Source organism: Hyperoodon ampullatus (genome assembly GCF_949752795.1).
Source record: "Hyperoodon ampullatus genome assembly, chromosome: 17".
Classification (NCBI taxonomy): domain Eukaryota; kingdom Metazoa; phylum Chordata; class Mammalia; order Artiodactyla; family Ziphiidae; genus Hyperoodon; species Hyperoodon ampullatus.
In genome coordinates, this window is record NC_136930.1 from 68,248,344 (window position 1) to 68,265,182 (window position 16,839).

General features: G+C 48.1%; 1 protein-coding gene across 3 annotated transcripts in view; it reads right to left on the reverse strand.

The window, feature by feature from the left end:
• Positions 1-16,839, reverse strand: part of ADCY8 (adenylate cyclase 8) — a gene marked incomplete at both ends in the record, with an annotated part of 222,768 nt that overhangs the window by 13,709 nt on the left and 192,220 nt on the right. For all 3 annotated transcript variants that reach the window (XM_079722270.1, XM_079722269.1, XM_079722268.1), the window contains 2 exons: positions 4,197-4,343; positions 14,879-15,037. In XM_079722270.1, coding sequence (XP_079578396.1) covers positions 4,197-4,343; positions 14,879-15,037 — 306 coding nt within the window. The remainder of the gene's footprint in view (positions 1-4,196; positions 4,344-14,878; positions 15,038-16,839) is intronic.

A 16,839-nucleotide genomic window follows, 5' to 3' on the forward strand; every position in this document is an offset into this window, starting at 1 on the left:
CTTTAGGACACTAGTCCACCATCTTCTCTGTCTGCTGGCTTTCTGAATAAAATTGCTATCTCTTGTCCCAGCAACTCGTCTCTCCATTTATTGGCCTGTTGTGTGGCAAGCAGTATGAGCTTGGACTCAGTAACGGGCTCAATGTAATCACAAGGGTTCTTGTAAGTGAAAGAGGAAGGCAGGAGGCAGAGAAGATGTGACAGAGGAAGCAGAAGTCAGAGTGATATGATTGCTGGCTTTAAAGACAGAGGAAGGGGCCACAAGCCAAGCAGGACAGGGGCCTTTAGAAGCTGGAAAAGGCAAAGAAAGAATTCTCCCCTGGAGCTTCCAGAAGCAACACTGCCCTGCTGACACCTTGATTAGCCCTGTGAGATCCATTCTGGATTCTGACCTCTAATCTATAAGAGGATGAATTGCTGTTATTTCAAGCCACTAACTTTGTGGTCATTTGTTACAGCAGCTGTGGGAAGCTAATTCAGCAACTATTCAATGAGCTTCTACAATGTCTGATGAACAAGGCACATGAGGTCCTAGCCATCACGGAACCAACAGCCCAGGCAGGGGTGTCAGATGTTAGATAAATCATCACACTAACATGTGTCCTAGCTCAATTTTAGTAAAGTTTATGATGGAAACATACCGTGAGTAGGAATAAAGAGGATGGATGATTTTGATAAAATCCGGAGGATCTGGGACCGCTTCCCTGAGTAAGTGATTTCCAATTTCAGTTGTGAAGAGTGAGGGAGTTTTTTCTAGCAGTGGAGCTTGTGTAGTAGGAGGTGGGGAACACGGAAAGGATTGGCAGGGACATCCAGACATGCCTTTGGCTGCCCACATTCCCCCCTCTGCCCGCTTACAGCTGCACTTCCCTGGGTTCCTGGGGGAAGGTGAAACTCTTCCTTCCTCTCTTCTCTTCTGAACTACTTGGCTGAGGGCCAGTTTCAGGTCCAGGCAAAGCTACCTCCTCTTCAGAAGTTGATCAGGAGGCAGCAAGAGGCTTCGCTATTTCATTTACTAACAACACGGCAACTTTATCCGCTCTCTAGCTAAAAGCCTCTGGAGTCATAGTGGGGTTCCTAATCAGCCCCTTGTTCATCCTCTAGTCCACGTGGAGCCCCGAGATGTGAGAGGGCTCTTCAGCCTTCGATGAGGCCGGGGCGGGGGTGGGGGGTGAGGAGCCCTGGTGCTGGGCTGTTGCAGACTCAGTCCTGGAGCATGTGCTCCGTGCAATGTTCAGCCTTCCTCGGAGCCAAGTTCCTGTGGCAACTGCATCAGCAAGAAGAGCAGTATGGTTACTGATGGGTGTCTGGCTGGAGCTTAGTGAGGGCAGAATCTAGAGGGTCTCTTTTGACCCCAAGAAAGAAGGCAGGTCCGGGTGACCCAAGGACCCACGTGAGAAAGGCTGACAGTGCTTGGGGTTGGCAAGCCAGGGAAAGCCTTTTTTTCCCCCTTTCCTGTTGACTACATTCTCTTCTTTCTTCCTTCTCCTCTGCTTCCTCTCTTCTTCCTCCTCCCCCTTGCCCCTCTTCTTTTTCTTCCTCCATCTCGTCTCTGCTTCTCCTCTCTCTCCTCTTTCAGCTCTCCCCATCTCTCCTTTTTCCTCCTGGTCTAGAGCTCAGCCTCCTGGACCAATTCCTTCTCTAAGCCCCTCCAACTTCCCTCTGCAAACACCCATCTCTACCACTAGGGGCGCTGTCCCCCATCTCTTTACTGGTTAGACTCCAGGGTATCTATCGATACAGTTTGGGCAACCAAGATACAGACTTACTTCACATTTATTTATTTCAGTTTAAAAACATGCAAGTGAGAATGTTTGGGATATGCGGTGATATAGATTTTAAAATAACACAAAGCTTGATGTCTCAACCTTCAGTCAGATTGAGCTTTTTAATAGAGCTATTAAAAATAAATTTGGAAGTATTTTGGATCGGACTAGTGCATCATCACCTTACTATTTGCCAGGTGGTTTCTGTCTCCGATGAGTTAATTAGTGGACTAGTCACTTTAGTGAGCATGTTATAAGCATCTCTTATGTTCTAGGCACAGTAGGAGGGCCTGGGGATTTAGAATACATAAGAGTATAATTTTTGTCTTCACGAGTTAATGGCTTAGCACAGAGAATGGGATAAAGATACCATTACCACAGAATCACCCTCCATTCTCCACATTGAAAGGCCCTCTATACACGTGTACTTACCACTGACTCCTTGTGTAAAGGGAACTCATAGTCACTCTGTCTCTCACTGGACTGTGAATCCATGAAAGGCAAGAAGTGACTGTGTCTTATTTATCTTGACTCCCATCCTCATTCCTAGGACAACTAAAACGGCCATTGTGGAGTTTATGACTCCAAAACCAGCGCCGTAAAATGCCAGTTAAGTGAAGATCTATTCACATGGTGATTAAAAATCAAAACAGTATGGCGGACCTGGGTTCAAAACTTGGCTTTGCCACTTAGTGGTGTGTGACAGTGGGCCCTCTTGGTGTCTCTGAATCTCAGCTTTGCTTATTTATAAAATGAAGGCTAATAATTCCTACCCTGTGGATTTGGTGTGAGAGATAAACAACAACTAAATGTTATATATGGAAAAAGTCAACATGTGGTAGACACCTGTGGAGATTAGTAAGAGGGGTCTCTGCCCCAGAACTAAGAGGCAGACTTGTAAACTGAAGGGTTTCATGCTCTATGATGGAAGATTTTTCAGAGTGTAAGTTTTTCATTGAAAAAAGGGTGACAACATTTACCTGGGTAGAGGGGGGATTAGAAGAGGCTTCACAAGTAGAGGTAATGTTTGAATTGACTGTTAAATGAGTACTAGGTTTTCTGCTGGCTGTGGAGCCAAGGGAGAGAAGACAGGGTATGGTGAAGGTGGCATAATTTCTAGGCAGGAAGAGCAGTATGTGAAACTGCCAGGTGGGCTTGTGATGGCTTCTAAGTAGTGAGATGGTGCTGGATGGTGGACTAGGTGGCATAGGGTGGGAGGTAAGGCTGGAGAGGATACAGGAGCAGTAAGTGCAAAGCCTCGGTGGCCTTCTGAGGAACCGGCAAAGGGAGACACCAATGGGTTTTGGGTTTCAAAGGAATGTGACAAAATACTCCAGTTTTTGGTGGTTGGTGATGGTCAGATGCAGGAGGGTGAATGGTAAGATGACTGTGGTCATCCAGATGAGAAACAATATGGCCTAAAGCAAGACAAGGGCAGCTTTGACTGTGAGATGGTGAGGGGACTCCACAGGACTCTCTAGATGGAAGGTGGGGATTAAGGGAGAGAACTTTGTTTAGGGTGATGGAGTAGGTGCCGTCGGTACCCAACTCAGCTCTCCTTTATGGGGTCATCCTCCAGAGTGCCATCAGGGCTGGCTGCTGACAATGTATTGCTGTACCCATTTTTTGGGAAGAGCCCTGGAAGCCCCCTGGCTGGCAATGCCTGGGAGATCACACATACACACCAGGGCAGCCCATGGCCAATGACTGACCAATACAGGTGTACAAAAGGCTTGCCTCAATGGCAACCACTCTGTGGTACCACTTACACTCCTGAGCTCCCTGGGACATCAGGCTAGACGTTAGCTGAACCCACCTTTTTGCTTGGCTTCTTCCCTGGCATTTTCTCAATTACTCACTAACCTCCCATCTCAGGTTTAGGCACGTGGATGGACACAGGTGTCCTACTTCAAGCTGGGGGGTGAGGAGGGGAAGACCCACTCCTGCTAAGTCTATTAATGTAAATAAAATTGAGCATGAGTATCCCTCTTGTTCCTGGAAACTGGAAGAAGAAAGTACCATCTGGGGTATGTTTATATTTTGATTAGGTCTCTGACCAAATGCTAATTGATGGTTTTATCTTTGGTAATTTGAGCAGATGGAGAAATGTCCCCATCAGTGCCCAGTCTCTGTGATGCCAGTGCCTGCACAGCACTGGCCTCCGATCAAGTCCTGGTTTTGTCATTTGCTAGTTATGTGACATTGGGTTAAGTCTCTAGCCTCTTTGAAGCTTACATTCCTGATCCTCCAGGAGCGAAGACAGGGTTTATCTTGTGTGATAATTGTGTTAACTCAATTAGCTGATACCTGTTTGTGTTTGCAATGCAGTCTGGAATTCTTTAAGTGCAGAAATCCTTTACAATGAACAACACAATGCTATGACAACACTGATGCTTATTTGTGATTGTAAATTTCTCAGGCTTCTGTTTACCTCATCGAAGTCAGCAATGATCTCATTCAGCAGGCGTAGGCATTCCACTCCTTGGTTGTTCATCTCAGTCTGAGAGTAGAAATCTGCAAACCCTGGGATGGAGGCAAACATCACCCCAACGGCATCATAGGATTGAGAATACAGCTCCTGGACAGAGAGACACACAGAGGGAGCCAGAAACGGCCATCAGAGGTGAGGGTCTGCAGTGATGCTCCCCGTGTGTACCTGCCCCTGCAGGCATGCACAGGTACCCACAGAAAGGACAGAGAATGGGGGCTCTGACATCATCTCATCGACACCTTAGCGTCATCACCATGTGAGCTGTGACCACTGAAAATTCATGGTCTCCAGCCTCAGCTGGGCCCAGAGTTCTGCCTGCCCATCATTTTGTCCTTGGTCAGCTTCCTTTTCTGTTCTCCCCAGTGGCTAGTCCCAGCACACAGCACTCTCCTTAACTTCACTGTCCACTTGATTCCCCTCAGTAGATGATCCTGTCTCTGATCTTGCTCTCACGTTCCATACTCATACAATCAGGTAGTTCATTGTATTCTCATCTCCTCTGCTTCAACTCCAGACAATGCGTTTTCCCTTCTCCTGATGAAGATCAATGCTTCTTCCTCATCTCTCGATCCCCCTCTAACTTCTTCGGCAACGTCCTCCTACAGCGGATCCTTTTCTTTCTTCTTTCTTTCTCCTCTCCTCCTCCACTTCCTGCAAGTGTCTCCTATAAGAAAAAGTACAAGGTGCCCTGGAGCCTGCAGACACTTGTGACTACCAACCTATCTCTCTTCGTTCTCACCCATACTTCTCAAACTAGTTTTCGCCACTGCCTGTTCCTACTTCTCTCCACGTCCATTCACATCTCAGGCTGAAACGAAATGAAACTGGAGCAGGTCAGACTGCCAGCCAAAATGGGAAAACCTCTGCACGAACCCCTGTCCAAGTCTTCCTGGGCACTCTTGCAAATCGGTGTGGCGATCACACCCAAGTTCATAAATCTCCTGATGTTCGATGCTCTAGTTATACGGCATCTGTTTCCCTTGCGCCCGGCCCCTTCAAGGATTTATTTTTTGCTTATCTACTGTCTCAAATGTTGGTGATTGCTACGGTTCTGTCCCTGACTCGCTGCGTGGTTCGAAGTTTACATACTTCCCTGGGCTATCTCGTTCACTCTCAGCCTTTCATGTGTGAGTCCCTAAAATCCTATTTCCAAGGCGGTTCTCCTTGGGCTTCAAGCTCCTGTGTCTCATGCTGGATTGCCCTTGCGCTCCTCACATCATAAATGCTGCACCTGAATGCATGTCCTCTCCACCTACACCTGTTCCTGATCCTTCATTCTCTGACTCAGCTGGTGGCACCAGCACTGACAAATCATCAAAGTTAGAAACCCTCAGAGTCAACCTTGACTGTTTCTTCCCCATCATATTCAGATTCAACAAATTACCAAGGCTGCCTGGGTTTCTCTGTGTCTCCTAAATATTTTTTTCTAACCCTCCCATCATTTCTTTCTATCAGGTCCTTCCTGTTTTCCTCCTTGACTATTAATAGGAGAGCCTAGTCCTGGGTTCAGGACTGGTCTTATCTCATCCAAAGGCATGTTCCATATGGCAGCCAGAGTGATATTTCAATGATACAATATTGACCATGGCTCTCCTATTCTTAAAGCCCTCCAACTGCCCTCAGGACAAAGCTGAGACACATGAGCATGACATACTCACATATTCCTGCACTCCCCTCCTCCTGTCTCTTCAGCTTCATTGCCTGCAATGCCCTGTGTTGGATCTTGTGTCCCAGAAACACCGAAGCATTTGTACTTTTTGTGCCCACTGTCGCGGATGCTGTACGTGCCCTGCCTGCTTTCTCTCTTCCAAGGTCCGGCAGTCAGCCAGCCCTTGCGTTTCTTTGCATGGAGTTTTTCTGTAGCCACTAGAGGGCACTCTGCCCATGTGAGCTGCAGGCTGAAAGCTCCGGGCAATCAATGGCCCCCTCAGGAGCTGCTCTTAACAAATGATGGATGGGAACAGGTGTAGAGTCCTCAGCAACTTCACGCCTTGGGCCAGATAACTCTGAGGGATGCTTTCTACACCACTGTCCGAATTCTCCACTGGGATTCAGCTCCAGTCGCCCACAGAGGTAACTAGTCTGAAAATGCCTTATTAATGGGTTACTTTCCTTTCCCTACCTTCCTTCTTACTCTCCTGTCTACCTGGGTGGGTTTCCTGGGACCACTTCCAAGCAAATTACTTGCACTCGAATCTTTGTCTGAAGGTATGCTTCTGGAAGAAGCGAAACGAAGACGCACACGCTTCAGTGCTTTCATTTTTTACTATCTGTCCCTGGATGGGATATGTCCTTCCTTCCTTCCTTGCAATTAGCATCCCTAACCAGGCTAACTCTTGTTTTCTGCCTTCACTAGCCACCTAGGTACCCTGTCTTCCTACAGACCTTCCCAGACTCACCGATGGGGGCAGGAGGCTGACTCGGGATGTGGCAGCACCTGGGTAATTCTACACAGAGCCCTCACCACCTGCATTATTGCCTTTAAAATGTTCATCTCTTCCTTTATGTGTGGAGTCTGCGAGGGCAAAGACTCCATGACATTTATATCTTAGTGCATTCAAATCATCCAGTTAGTATGCTTTGGATGCCTGCAATGTAACGCATGCCCTATACAGGGTCTGGTATGAGGTAAACATTCAACATTTGGTTGAGTTAATGACTCCTTAGCCTGTGTAGGAAACATTAAAGCTTACAAAGCACTTTCATATGAATTCAATGCTTTAGCCCTTGCAATTACCCTGTGAAGTAAGTACGATGATTATACCCACTCTACAGATAAGGAAGATGAACAGGGAGGAGTTAAGACATTGGGATCATGCTGTTGGTAGCGGAAGAGAGGGAGTTAAAGACGTCCAGGGTCTTCCTCGCTCTGCATGCCTGGGTGAAAGATGGTGTCCCTGATTCACGATCAGTTGACTTGAGCTTAAGTGTAGGTGGATCTGAACAGATGCTTTCATTAGTCCCTGTTCAAAAGAGCAGAGGTGGGGGCTTCCCTGGTGGCGCAGTGGTTGAGAGTCCGCCTGCCAATGCAGGGGACACGGGTTCATGCCCCGGTCCGGGAAGATCCCACGTGCCGAGGAGAGGCTGGGCCCGTGAGCCATGGCTGCTGAGCCTGCGCGTCCAGAGCCTGTGCTCCGCAACGGGAGAGGCCACGACGGTGAGAGGTCCGTGTACCGCAAAAAAACAAAAAAACAAGCAAGAAACAAAAGAGCAGAGGTGGCTGGTGACCAGCTGGATTGGGTTGGGTTGGGGGGCAGTGCGGATTGTAGCCAAGGAACAGAGCAATGGTATATGGCTTTCGGAGGCTGGGCCATTCACCTTGGCCTTGGACAATGGAGTGATACTGCAGGAGGAGCCTGACTGTCTGCTGTATGGGTCCAAGAACCTGCATAAGCAAACCTACAGAACTGCATCCTCCAAATGGCTGTGATATGGTGGGAAAAAATATCTCTGTTTACTCAGTTTCCTATTGTATTCGTTTGCTCAAGCTGCCGTAACAAAGTGCCACAGACTGGGTGGCTTAAATATGAGAAGTTTATTTTGTCACAGTTCTGGAGTCTTGGAAGTCTAAGATCAAGGTGTTGGCAGGGCTGGTTCCTCCTGAGGGTGCTCCCCATGGCTCACGCATGGCCTTCGTCTCCCTGTACCTTCATAGGGTGTCTCTTCGATGTGTGTCTGTGTCCTAATTTCCTCTTCTTATAAGGGCACCAGGCACATTAGACAACCTCATTCTCCTTCCCCCTCCCTCGGATCTTCTACCCAGTGTCCCCCATTGATGACGCCCAGCTGGGCGTCAGAGGGCTCGCAAGGTCGTGGACGTGGCCCATGCAGGTCGGCCCCCTCCCCCTCCAAGCCAGCAGGGAGAAGGGGGTGGGGGGACTTGGAGGGGCACATGGGAGAGCTCCAGCCCCCTGCCCACACCTTTAAAGATGTCCACATCAACTGACTTGCTCCAATTAACCACTCTGAATGTGCCATCTGTTTCCTTCTATTTTTGGTTCAAAGAAGATAAAAACTATGTCAACTGGGGAGGGACTGATGAGTATAGAAGGCTATTATTGTTTTATCATCATCCGCCTCTGGCTGGATGTACAGGTTTGGGCTTCTCAGAGGATTCTGCGTGTATGAGCTCTTCCCCCTCCGCCCCCCACTCGGAAGCCAAGATGAAGACTTTGGTCTCCTCTTTGCGCAGGGAACCAGAGTCCAGTGCTTCACCGGCCCAAGCCTGGCTGATTCCAAGCCCTGTGTGTCTTATACTAAGTGAAGCCACCTCTCTGCAGGGGAGGAACCATCTCTGAGACTGTTCTCCTTGTTTCATCCTCAGGTCTCCACTCAAACGTCATGTCCTCAGAGAGACCTTCCATGACCCCCCAGTGTAAATGCCCCCTCTTCACACATGCTGTTCCCTGCTTTAGCTTCTTCTACCCTCACAGAACTTAGCACTACCAGGCTCTATGTTACATAGTTATTCGTTTTAATGTCCGTTTTCCCAGGAAAACATGTGCCTCATAACAGAAAGGACTTTGCCTTCTTTGTTCACCGTTTGAACCCCAGGATCTAGAATTAACACCTGGCACATGGTTGGCCCTCAAGAAATCCTTGCTGGGGCTTCCCTGGTGGTGCAGTGGTTGAGAGTCTGCCTGCTAATGCAGGGGACACGGGTTCGAGCTCTGGTCTGGGAGGATCCCACATGCCGCGGAGCAACTAGGCCCGTGAGCCACAACTACTGAGCCTGCGCGTCTGGAGCCTGTGCTCCGCAACAAGAGAGGCCGCGATAGTGAGAGGCCTGCGCACCGCGATGAAGAGTGGCCCCTGCTTGTCACAACTAGAGAAAGCCCTCGCACAGAAACGAAGACCCAACACAGCAAAAATAAATAAATAAATTAATAAACTCCTACTCCCAACATCTTCTTTAAAAAAAAAAAAAAGGGCTTCCCTGGTGGCGCAGTGGTTGAGAGTCCGCCTGCCGATGTAGGGGACACCGGTTCGTGCCCTGGTCCGGGAAGATCCCACATGCCACGGAGCGGCTGGGCCCGTGAGCCATGGCCGCTGAGCCTGCGCGTTCGGAGCCTGTGCTCCGCAGCGGGAGAGGCCACAACAGTGAGAGGCCCACGTACTGGGGAAAAAAAAAAAAAGAAATCCTTGCTGGAAGAATGACTGAATGAGTGGGTGAGAGGTAGGGCTGGGAGTGGGAAAAAGTAGAAAAAGTAACGACGGCTCATATTTGTCAGAAATAATAATAGCAACAACTGGAATGCTTGTAAAATGTGCCAAACCCCGCTTAAGCCCTTTACACATAATAACACGCGTAAAGGTTGTAACATACAGTTGGGAAGTACTGTCACTTTGGAGATGAGGAAAATGAGGTCCGGAGAGGTTCACCACTTGTTCACGGTCACAAAATAATGAGAGGAAGAGCCAGGACTGAACGCAAGGCACCAGACTTCCAGGTGCACCCAGTGACTTTACTCCACTGAGCTCCCCTTACAGCTGGCTGCACTGGACACTTCCCGTGCTCTTACCCAGCTGAATTCTCCCACCAACTCAGCAAGGTTGGTATTATTTCCTCATCAGCTGGATGACAAAATGGACTCAGAGAGGTTGGGTAAGCTGCCCCAAGTCACACAGCTAGTTCGTGGCAGAGATGGAATTTGTGCTGTGCAGACTGTCCAGCACCTGAGACAGCTGCCCCTGTCAGTGTCCTTTCAGCAGGTCTAATAAGCCAGGATGAGTGAGCAGGTTTCCCGGGACTCAGCGAGAGCCTGCCTGACACTGATGAACCAGCCCAGCTGGCCTTAGCAGCAAGGAAGTCCCTGCCTGGGGTGGTGAGTGCTATTCTAAGCCGAGAGTCCAGTGGTATAGCAGAAGCTGCCAGAACCTCTGTGTGGGTGACACAGAGGTTGGTCCTGGAACAGACCAGACAGGTTGGCCCTGGAACAGACTCAGGCAGGATGCTCCGGAGGGCAAGGCTCTGTCCACTGCCCTGTGCTTGGACGGTGTGAGCCATCTCTTGTCACCGCTCCCCGTTCTCTGCCACTCACGCCCTAACAGCAAGGTGGAGGGAAAAAAACCCAAAATTCGGCTTTGAAGCTACACATACCTGGACTTGAATTCCAGCTCACTATGCACTAGCTTTGTGACCTTGGGCAAGTTCCTTTACTTCTCTGAGCCTCAGGTTCTTCATCGATGAAATAGGGATAATCATTCTTATCCCCTTATTGCCTGCATCCATGAGTGCTGCTGTTGCCCCATGAAAGCTGGAACCCAAACTCACAAATGTCCCCTCATCAGATATTCAGAGGTTTGTACCACAGTTCAGGTTTGTAGCAAGAGGAGAAGATAAAAATGCATCTTATGGAACCAGAGCACGAAATCGGGAGTTCTGGCAGGCTACAGCTGTCCTGCCTCTGCCTGTCACCCCTTCACATCTTACACTACTCTACCTGTGTCTCCTACACACACACACACAGACACATACAAACACTGAAGTTTTCCACACATACATTCCTATTTACACACATCTCAATCCTTCTGAACACCTACACAATACAAGTCCTGCCACACAGACACCTCCCATAACCATCATACACACACGCACACACTCCCTCATCGGGACAGACTCCCAGGGGCAGCATGGGTACCAGCACAGTAACGGGGCAACGTGGCACAGATGGAAGAAACCTGAGGGACTGGATCAGAGCCATAGCTTAAATAGAGGAACATCACGGACCTCTCTGAACCCCAGTTTCTTCATCACTAACGTGGGGATGACAGAACGCTCCTCTTATGGTTGTGAATAGAATGAAAGATCGTTTTCATCCATTGCCTGTCTTAGTACCCGGCACGCAGTAGGTGTTCAGAGAATGGTATTACATCATAATGTATACATTCTCCAGGCAATGTGAAAATTTTCTCTGTTTAAGCCTAGCCGAGTATGAACTGTTTAAATATTTACAAAACCACAAATAAGCTTGACAAGACTTTCTACTGAAAATGTCTTATACATGGGATTAAGGCTGAACCTGACATTTATTTTGCTCCATGGGGGTTTGGCCCGAATAACAGCTGATGACCTGGGGTCTTGGCATCGCTGGTTGGTTTCCTTCCTTTCAGGATGAAGCCAGTGCACTCTTGTTCTTCCCCACTGGTTCCAGATATCTCTTTGTTTTGGTGTCTTGATTGAAAGGAGCTTTCCTTTCGTACCTTTTTGGGGCTTCCCTCTGAGGGCTCCAGTGTTTCATCTGCTCCGTTGGTGGTCATGGTTGATGTACAATGACACTCTCTCTGCTTTCCTGGCTTTGTTAAGAACCTCTTGTAACAAACCCCCTGACCTTAGGGGGCCTTAAGGAAACCAGGCCTGAACCCGGTTCCAGAGAACTCCATCTGTTGAGGGTGTTTGGTGCCTTAATCTGCATCCAAGAGACGCTCAAGGGCCTGAGCTCATCAAGAGCTGATTGTTCCAGCAGCACATGACTCATGCCCTTGGCTTCTCTCCCACTGGTCTTTCTGCAGATGCTTGGATGGGAAGTGAATGCTGTAGGTCTCCCCCAGCTCTACCCTAAGGCAAAGGTCACAAACCCAAATGTCTTCAGGGGATCAGCAGGTAACGTAAGTGTCAGGATAAGGATGGATAAATTGGAGAGCCCATTCCATGCCTAAAGGCAACAAATCTACCAATTAAAACAAATATGCAAGCCAACAAATCAACCAGCTGCTGGCTTGCTGATCAGAGTTGTCTCAGAGGCAGCCAGTTTGTGACCTTTGTCCTATGGTTTTTTATTTTTTTGTGGTACGCGGGTCTCTCACTGTTGTGGCCTCTCCCGTTGCGGAGCACAGGCTCCGGACGCGCAGGCTCAGCGGCCATGGCTCACGGGCCCAGCCGCTCCGCGGCATCCTCCTGGACCGGGGCACGAACCCGCGTCCCCTACATCGGCAGGCGGACTCCCAACCACTGCGCCACCAGGGAAGCCCTGTCCTATGGGTTTTGCATCCCCTGTTTAGCTTAGTTTGAAAATTCGTATCGGAAGGGTTGTCCTAGTGCAGTCTCCCAGACAACCGACTTTGCCTTTGTAGCATCCTCAGCAAGGGCTCTCCTCTCACCACTTGAAAGTTTCAACAAGGGAACTCACCATTCCAGTTCTTCCACAAACCCTTAATGTGCAGGACCACAGGGGAGGTAAACTGTGCCGTGAGGATCCGTGGTGACCAAGGCTGATGTGGTCCCTGCCCTTGCAGGTCTCCATCATCACAAGGTTCCTCATAACGCAGAGCACAGAGATATCCCCTGTGGACTGTCCGTGGCCCTGGGTTTGCCCTCTGGAGTCTCATTGAGTAAGGCCAGTCCCTCTCATGGGATAACTGTTCAGGCATTTAAAGGCATCTTTCACTTCCCTCTTGAGTAACCTTTTTCTAGGTGGTTAAAGTGTGAGCCAAATGGTTTGATTTATTTTTTTTCATTTATCACCTCCCACATCCACTCCATTATGGAGCCCTATTGATTCCAACTTGTAAAGGTACCTGGAATTCATCCACTTCTCTCCATTTTACTGCCAAATCCTAGGCCTCCTCATCAGGCCCTTTCCTGGGCTCTTTTAGGGTCTCCTAACTGGCTTCTGGTCTTGTGACCCTTTTATCCATACTCTATCAGCAACCAGTCAGATTAGGGAACACTTAAAGTTTCCAAAGGCTCCCGTAGCACTTAAAAGGGTGCCCCAAAACCTACTGGAGTCCATAAGACCCAACTGCCAGGCCCTGGCCCAGGCCTTCCTCATATCACTCACTACCCTTCCTTGGAATGGGTCGAAGAGTGTACCCCTCAAATTCATGTCCAGCCAGAACCTCAGAATGTGCCCTTATTTGGAAACAGGGTCTTTGCAAATGTAATTATAGAGAGAGCCCTAAATCTAATGATCAGTGCCCTCATAAGACAAGAGGACACATATCCTTATAAGGAGGGAGAAGGCCATGTGACCAACGCAGAGATTAGAGTGATGGGGCCACAAGCCAAGGAGCACTTGGGGACCACCAGAAGCTGGGAGAGGAGAAAGGATTCTTCCCTAGAGACTTCAGAGGGAGCTTGGTGTTGGCACCTTGATTTCAGACTTCTGGCCTCCAGAACTGTGAGAGAATACATTTCTGCTGTTTCTCGCCATGCAGTTTGTGGTATTTGCTATAACAGCCTTGGGAAACCGGTACAGTTTCTCACCCTGGCCTTCCTGTTCATCCAAAGCTCGTCCTCGCCCTGCGCCTCTGCTGGTGCTGTGCTCTCTTTCCTGGATCGTCCTGCCTCTTCCCCACTCTCTTGGAATGACTCGGTCCTTCCTCTCATTCAGCCACAGATCAGACATGGCCTTCTCTGAGCGGTTCCCCTGACCACCCCTGCCCTGGCCAGTTGCTACCAGCAGGTGGCCTTTGTTCACCCAGCAGAGCACCCGTCATCATGTGAAGTGCCCTCACAGTGTGTTTCTGAACTAGGATGATATCTGTCTGCCCCCGCTTGAATATAAGCTACAATGACAGCAAGTCCTTGTGTATTTAATTCACCACGAGAGTCCCAGAGCTTTTTAGGGGGCTGGCATGGTGCCTATCCCACAGTCTGTGCCTTATAAATATTTTTTGAACGTTTGTTGTGACTCAGATTCCTGGAAGGTTTAGTTTGCTTTGCTCAGAGAAAGCTGCCCTTTTGTGGTCAAAGGCTAAGCCTTATTTCACTTATTTTAGTGTCCTCAAGCTTCATCCATGTTGTAGCATGTGTCAGACTTTACTTCTTTTTTAAAAATTAATTATTTATTTACTTATTTATTTTTTTGGCTGCATTGGGTCTTTATTGCTGCACGCGGGCTTTCTCTAGTTGTGATGAGCAGGGGCTACTCTTCATTGCGGTGCACGGGCTTCTCATTGCAGTGGCTTCTCTTGTTGCGAAGCACGGGCTCTAGGTGCACGGGCTTCAGTAGTTGTGGCTTGTGGGCTCAGTAGTTGTGGCTCGCAGACTCTAGAGTGTAGGCTCAGCACTTGTGGCGCAAGGGCTTAGTTGCTCCGCGGCATGTGGGATCTTCCCGGACCAGGGCTCGAACCTGTGTCCCCCTGCATTGGCAGGCGGATTCTTAACCACTGTGCCACCAGGGAAGTCTCTACTTCTTTTTAAAGACTGAATAACATTCCACTTTATGTATAGACCACATTTTGCTTATCCATTTGTCTCTTGGGCGCTTTCAACTTTTGGCTGTATTAAATAATGTTGCTCTGACTATGAATGTGCAAATATCTCCTTGTGACCCTACTTTCAATCCTTTTGGTTATATAACCCCGAACTGGAATTGTTTTATACACACACACACACACACACGCTTCAAACTTTAAAATTCCAGTTCAGTCTCGCCCTGGAGCTCTTACTACATCCATCTTACACGTGAGGTACCGGATGCTGGGGAGGCCATGTGTGTATCTCACAGTGCTGGACAGTTTGGGCGGCCTGGCGCCACGTGTTTGGCCTGGCCTCCACGCTCATGGGCTCACAAGAGTACAGGGAAATCCTCCCCGAGCTTGGGATCAGTGACCAGTGTGTCCCGTCGCAGCCCGCCCGCGGCGACCCTTCCTCCGGGGCCAGGCCAGCCTGGGCTCACCTCGTTGTCCCGGTCCTTCTCCAGGAAGTGGCGGGCCACGTGACTGGGCAGGATGTTCCGGAGCATGTTCTCATTGTGTTCCCTCAGCTCCTTCATCTCGTTGATCTCCTCTTTGGCCTGAACTCGCCAGAGGAAGTCCAGGCGTGCCGTGTACTCCAGCTGCGGTTCAGGGGACAGAAGAGGAAGGAGAGGTTTCAGGCACACACGTGGGAGGCGGACAAGGCTTCTCCAGGACCCCTCACAGACGAACTAGAGCCTGAGCTGAACATTCCAGAGGCCTTTTGCCTGACATGAAGAGATCAGAATGTGATAGGTTTTATAGGGCTGTGTACCTCCCCTCCCTAGGATTACGGCACCTATGATTTTGTAATTGTCTGTGTCCTCCACTGTACTGTAAGTGCTGTGAGGTCAGGGGTCCTCTCACCCGCTCAGCATCACGTGCTTACCGTGTAGCAGTGTGCCTGGCACAGGGAAGGTGTTCAGTCGCTATTTGTTGACTCAACAAATAAGTTACAATATTAGACAGCTAACACTTAGATGGGGCTCATTGCATGGTACCAGACACTAGTCTAAGGAATATACATATATTAACTCCTTTCATCCATACAACAAACCTCACAGGAAGGTATTATTATAGATCCTTATTTTACAGATGAGAAAACTGAAGCAAACTGGTGAAGTCACTTGACCAAAGTCACACACTCGTTAGTGGGGAAGCCAGGATTTGAGTTTACCGCAGAGTCCAATTCTAGAGTCTGAGCTCAGTCGAGGCAACAGGGAAGAAATGTATGAGCTAATAATGGAAGGATAGTGGATTTAGTTGTGAGACCAATATGGCCTGGAGTCCTGGTCCCACATTCAAGCACTGTAACCTGGCCTCTGTTTCCTCATCTCTAAAATTGGGATGAACACTCATGACCAGGCAAGCTTGGAATAGGAATTATTTAGGAAGTTATAGGTAGAGCATGTGACTCATAGTAGGTATTTAATAACCATTAGTTCCCTCTTGTCCTAGCATCCCTTTTCACTGGAAAGTGGAGAGCTTCTTTTCTAAAGAATTTCACAAACTAAATTTACCACAGCTTTGGGAAATGTCATTATTTCAAAGACTTTAACTATTAAAATGAACAACATGCTGCACCATTAAACACATGGTTAGATGCCCTGAATTCAAGGGCTTAAAAAAATTCAGTTAGCTCTTTTCTTTTTCTTACGTGCAAATCTCAGTGGATGGCAAAAGTATGAGAAAACAGAGGTGCAAGGTGATTCATTCAGCAGAATTTGTAATAGCCAAAGCTGGAAACAATCCAAGTGTTCATTTTGTTGGTTGAATAAACTATTATATACAGCTATAAAAAGAAACAAAGAATATTTCTCTGTACGTACTTTGATGGGCTGGCCTCTGAAGCGGAGAAATGCATGCAGAGTTTGCCATTATTGATCTAAGGAAAGGACATATCTACATCTCTCTCTCCATATATATATATTTCTTAAGTTATTTATTAAAACATTGAGGTGTAAAAAAACCCATAAAAATCATTACCAATGAGATGAGGTAGGGAAGCTTGGGGAGGGGAAATAGGGATAGAATTTAAACTTTTTAAACGGTATCTTGTTTTATAAACCTGACTTTTGAATCATGGAAATATTTTACTTAATTATAAAACTGAATGGATATTTTATAAGCTCTGTGAAAACAAACAAACAAACAAATGAAGCTACAGGTACAACCACACAGAGAGGAACTATTCCAAATGCCTTTTAACACAATAATTTGATGGCACATTCATAGGGAGAAATACTCTGAGGCTAGAAAGAATGCAACAAGAATCTTAAAAGCGTTTATAACAATCACCTTGTAGGTGGTGGTGTTGGCAGTATTATTGTTAGATTATGGTATCTGAATTATAGGATAAAGCAAATGAATAACTGTGTTGGTGTCACTGAGAACTCAAATTTTT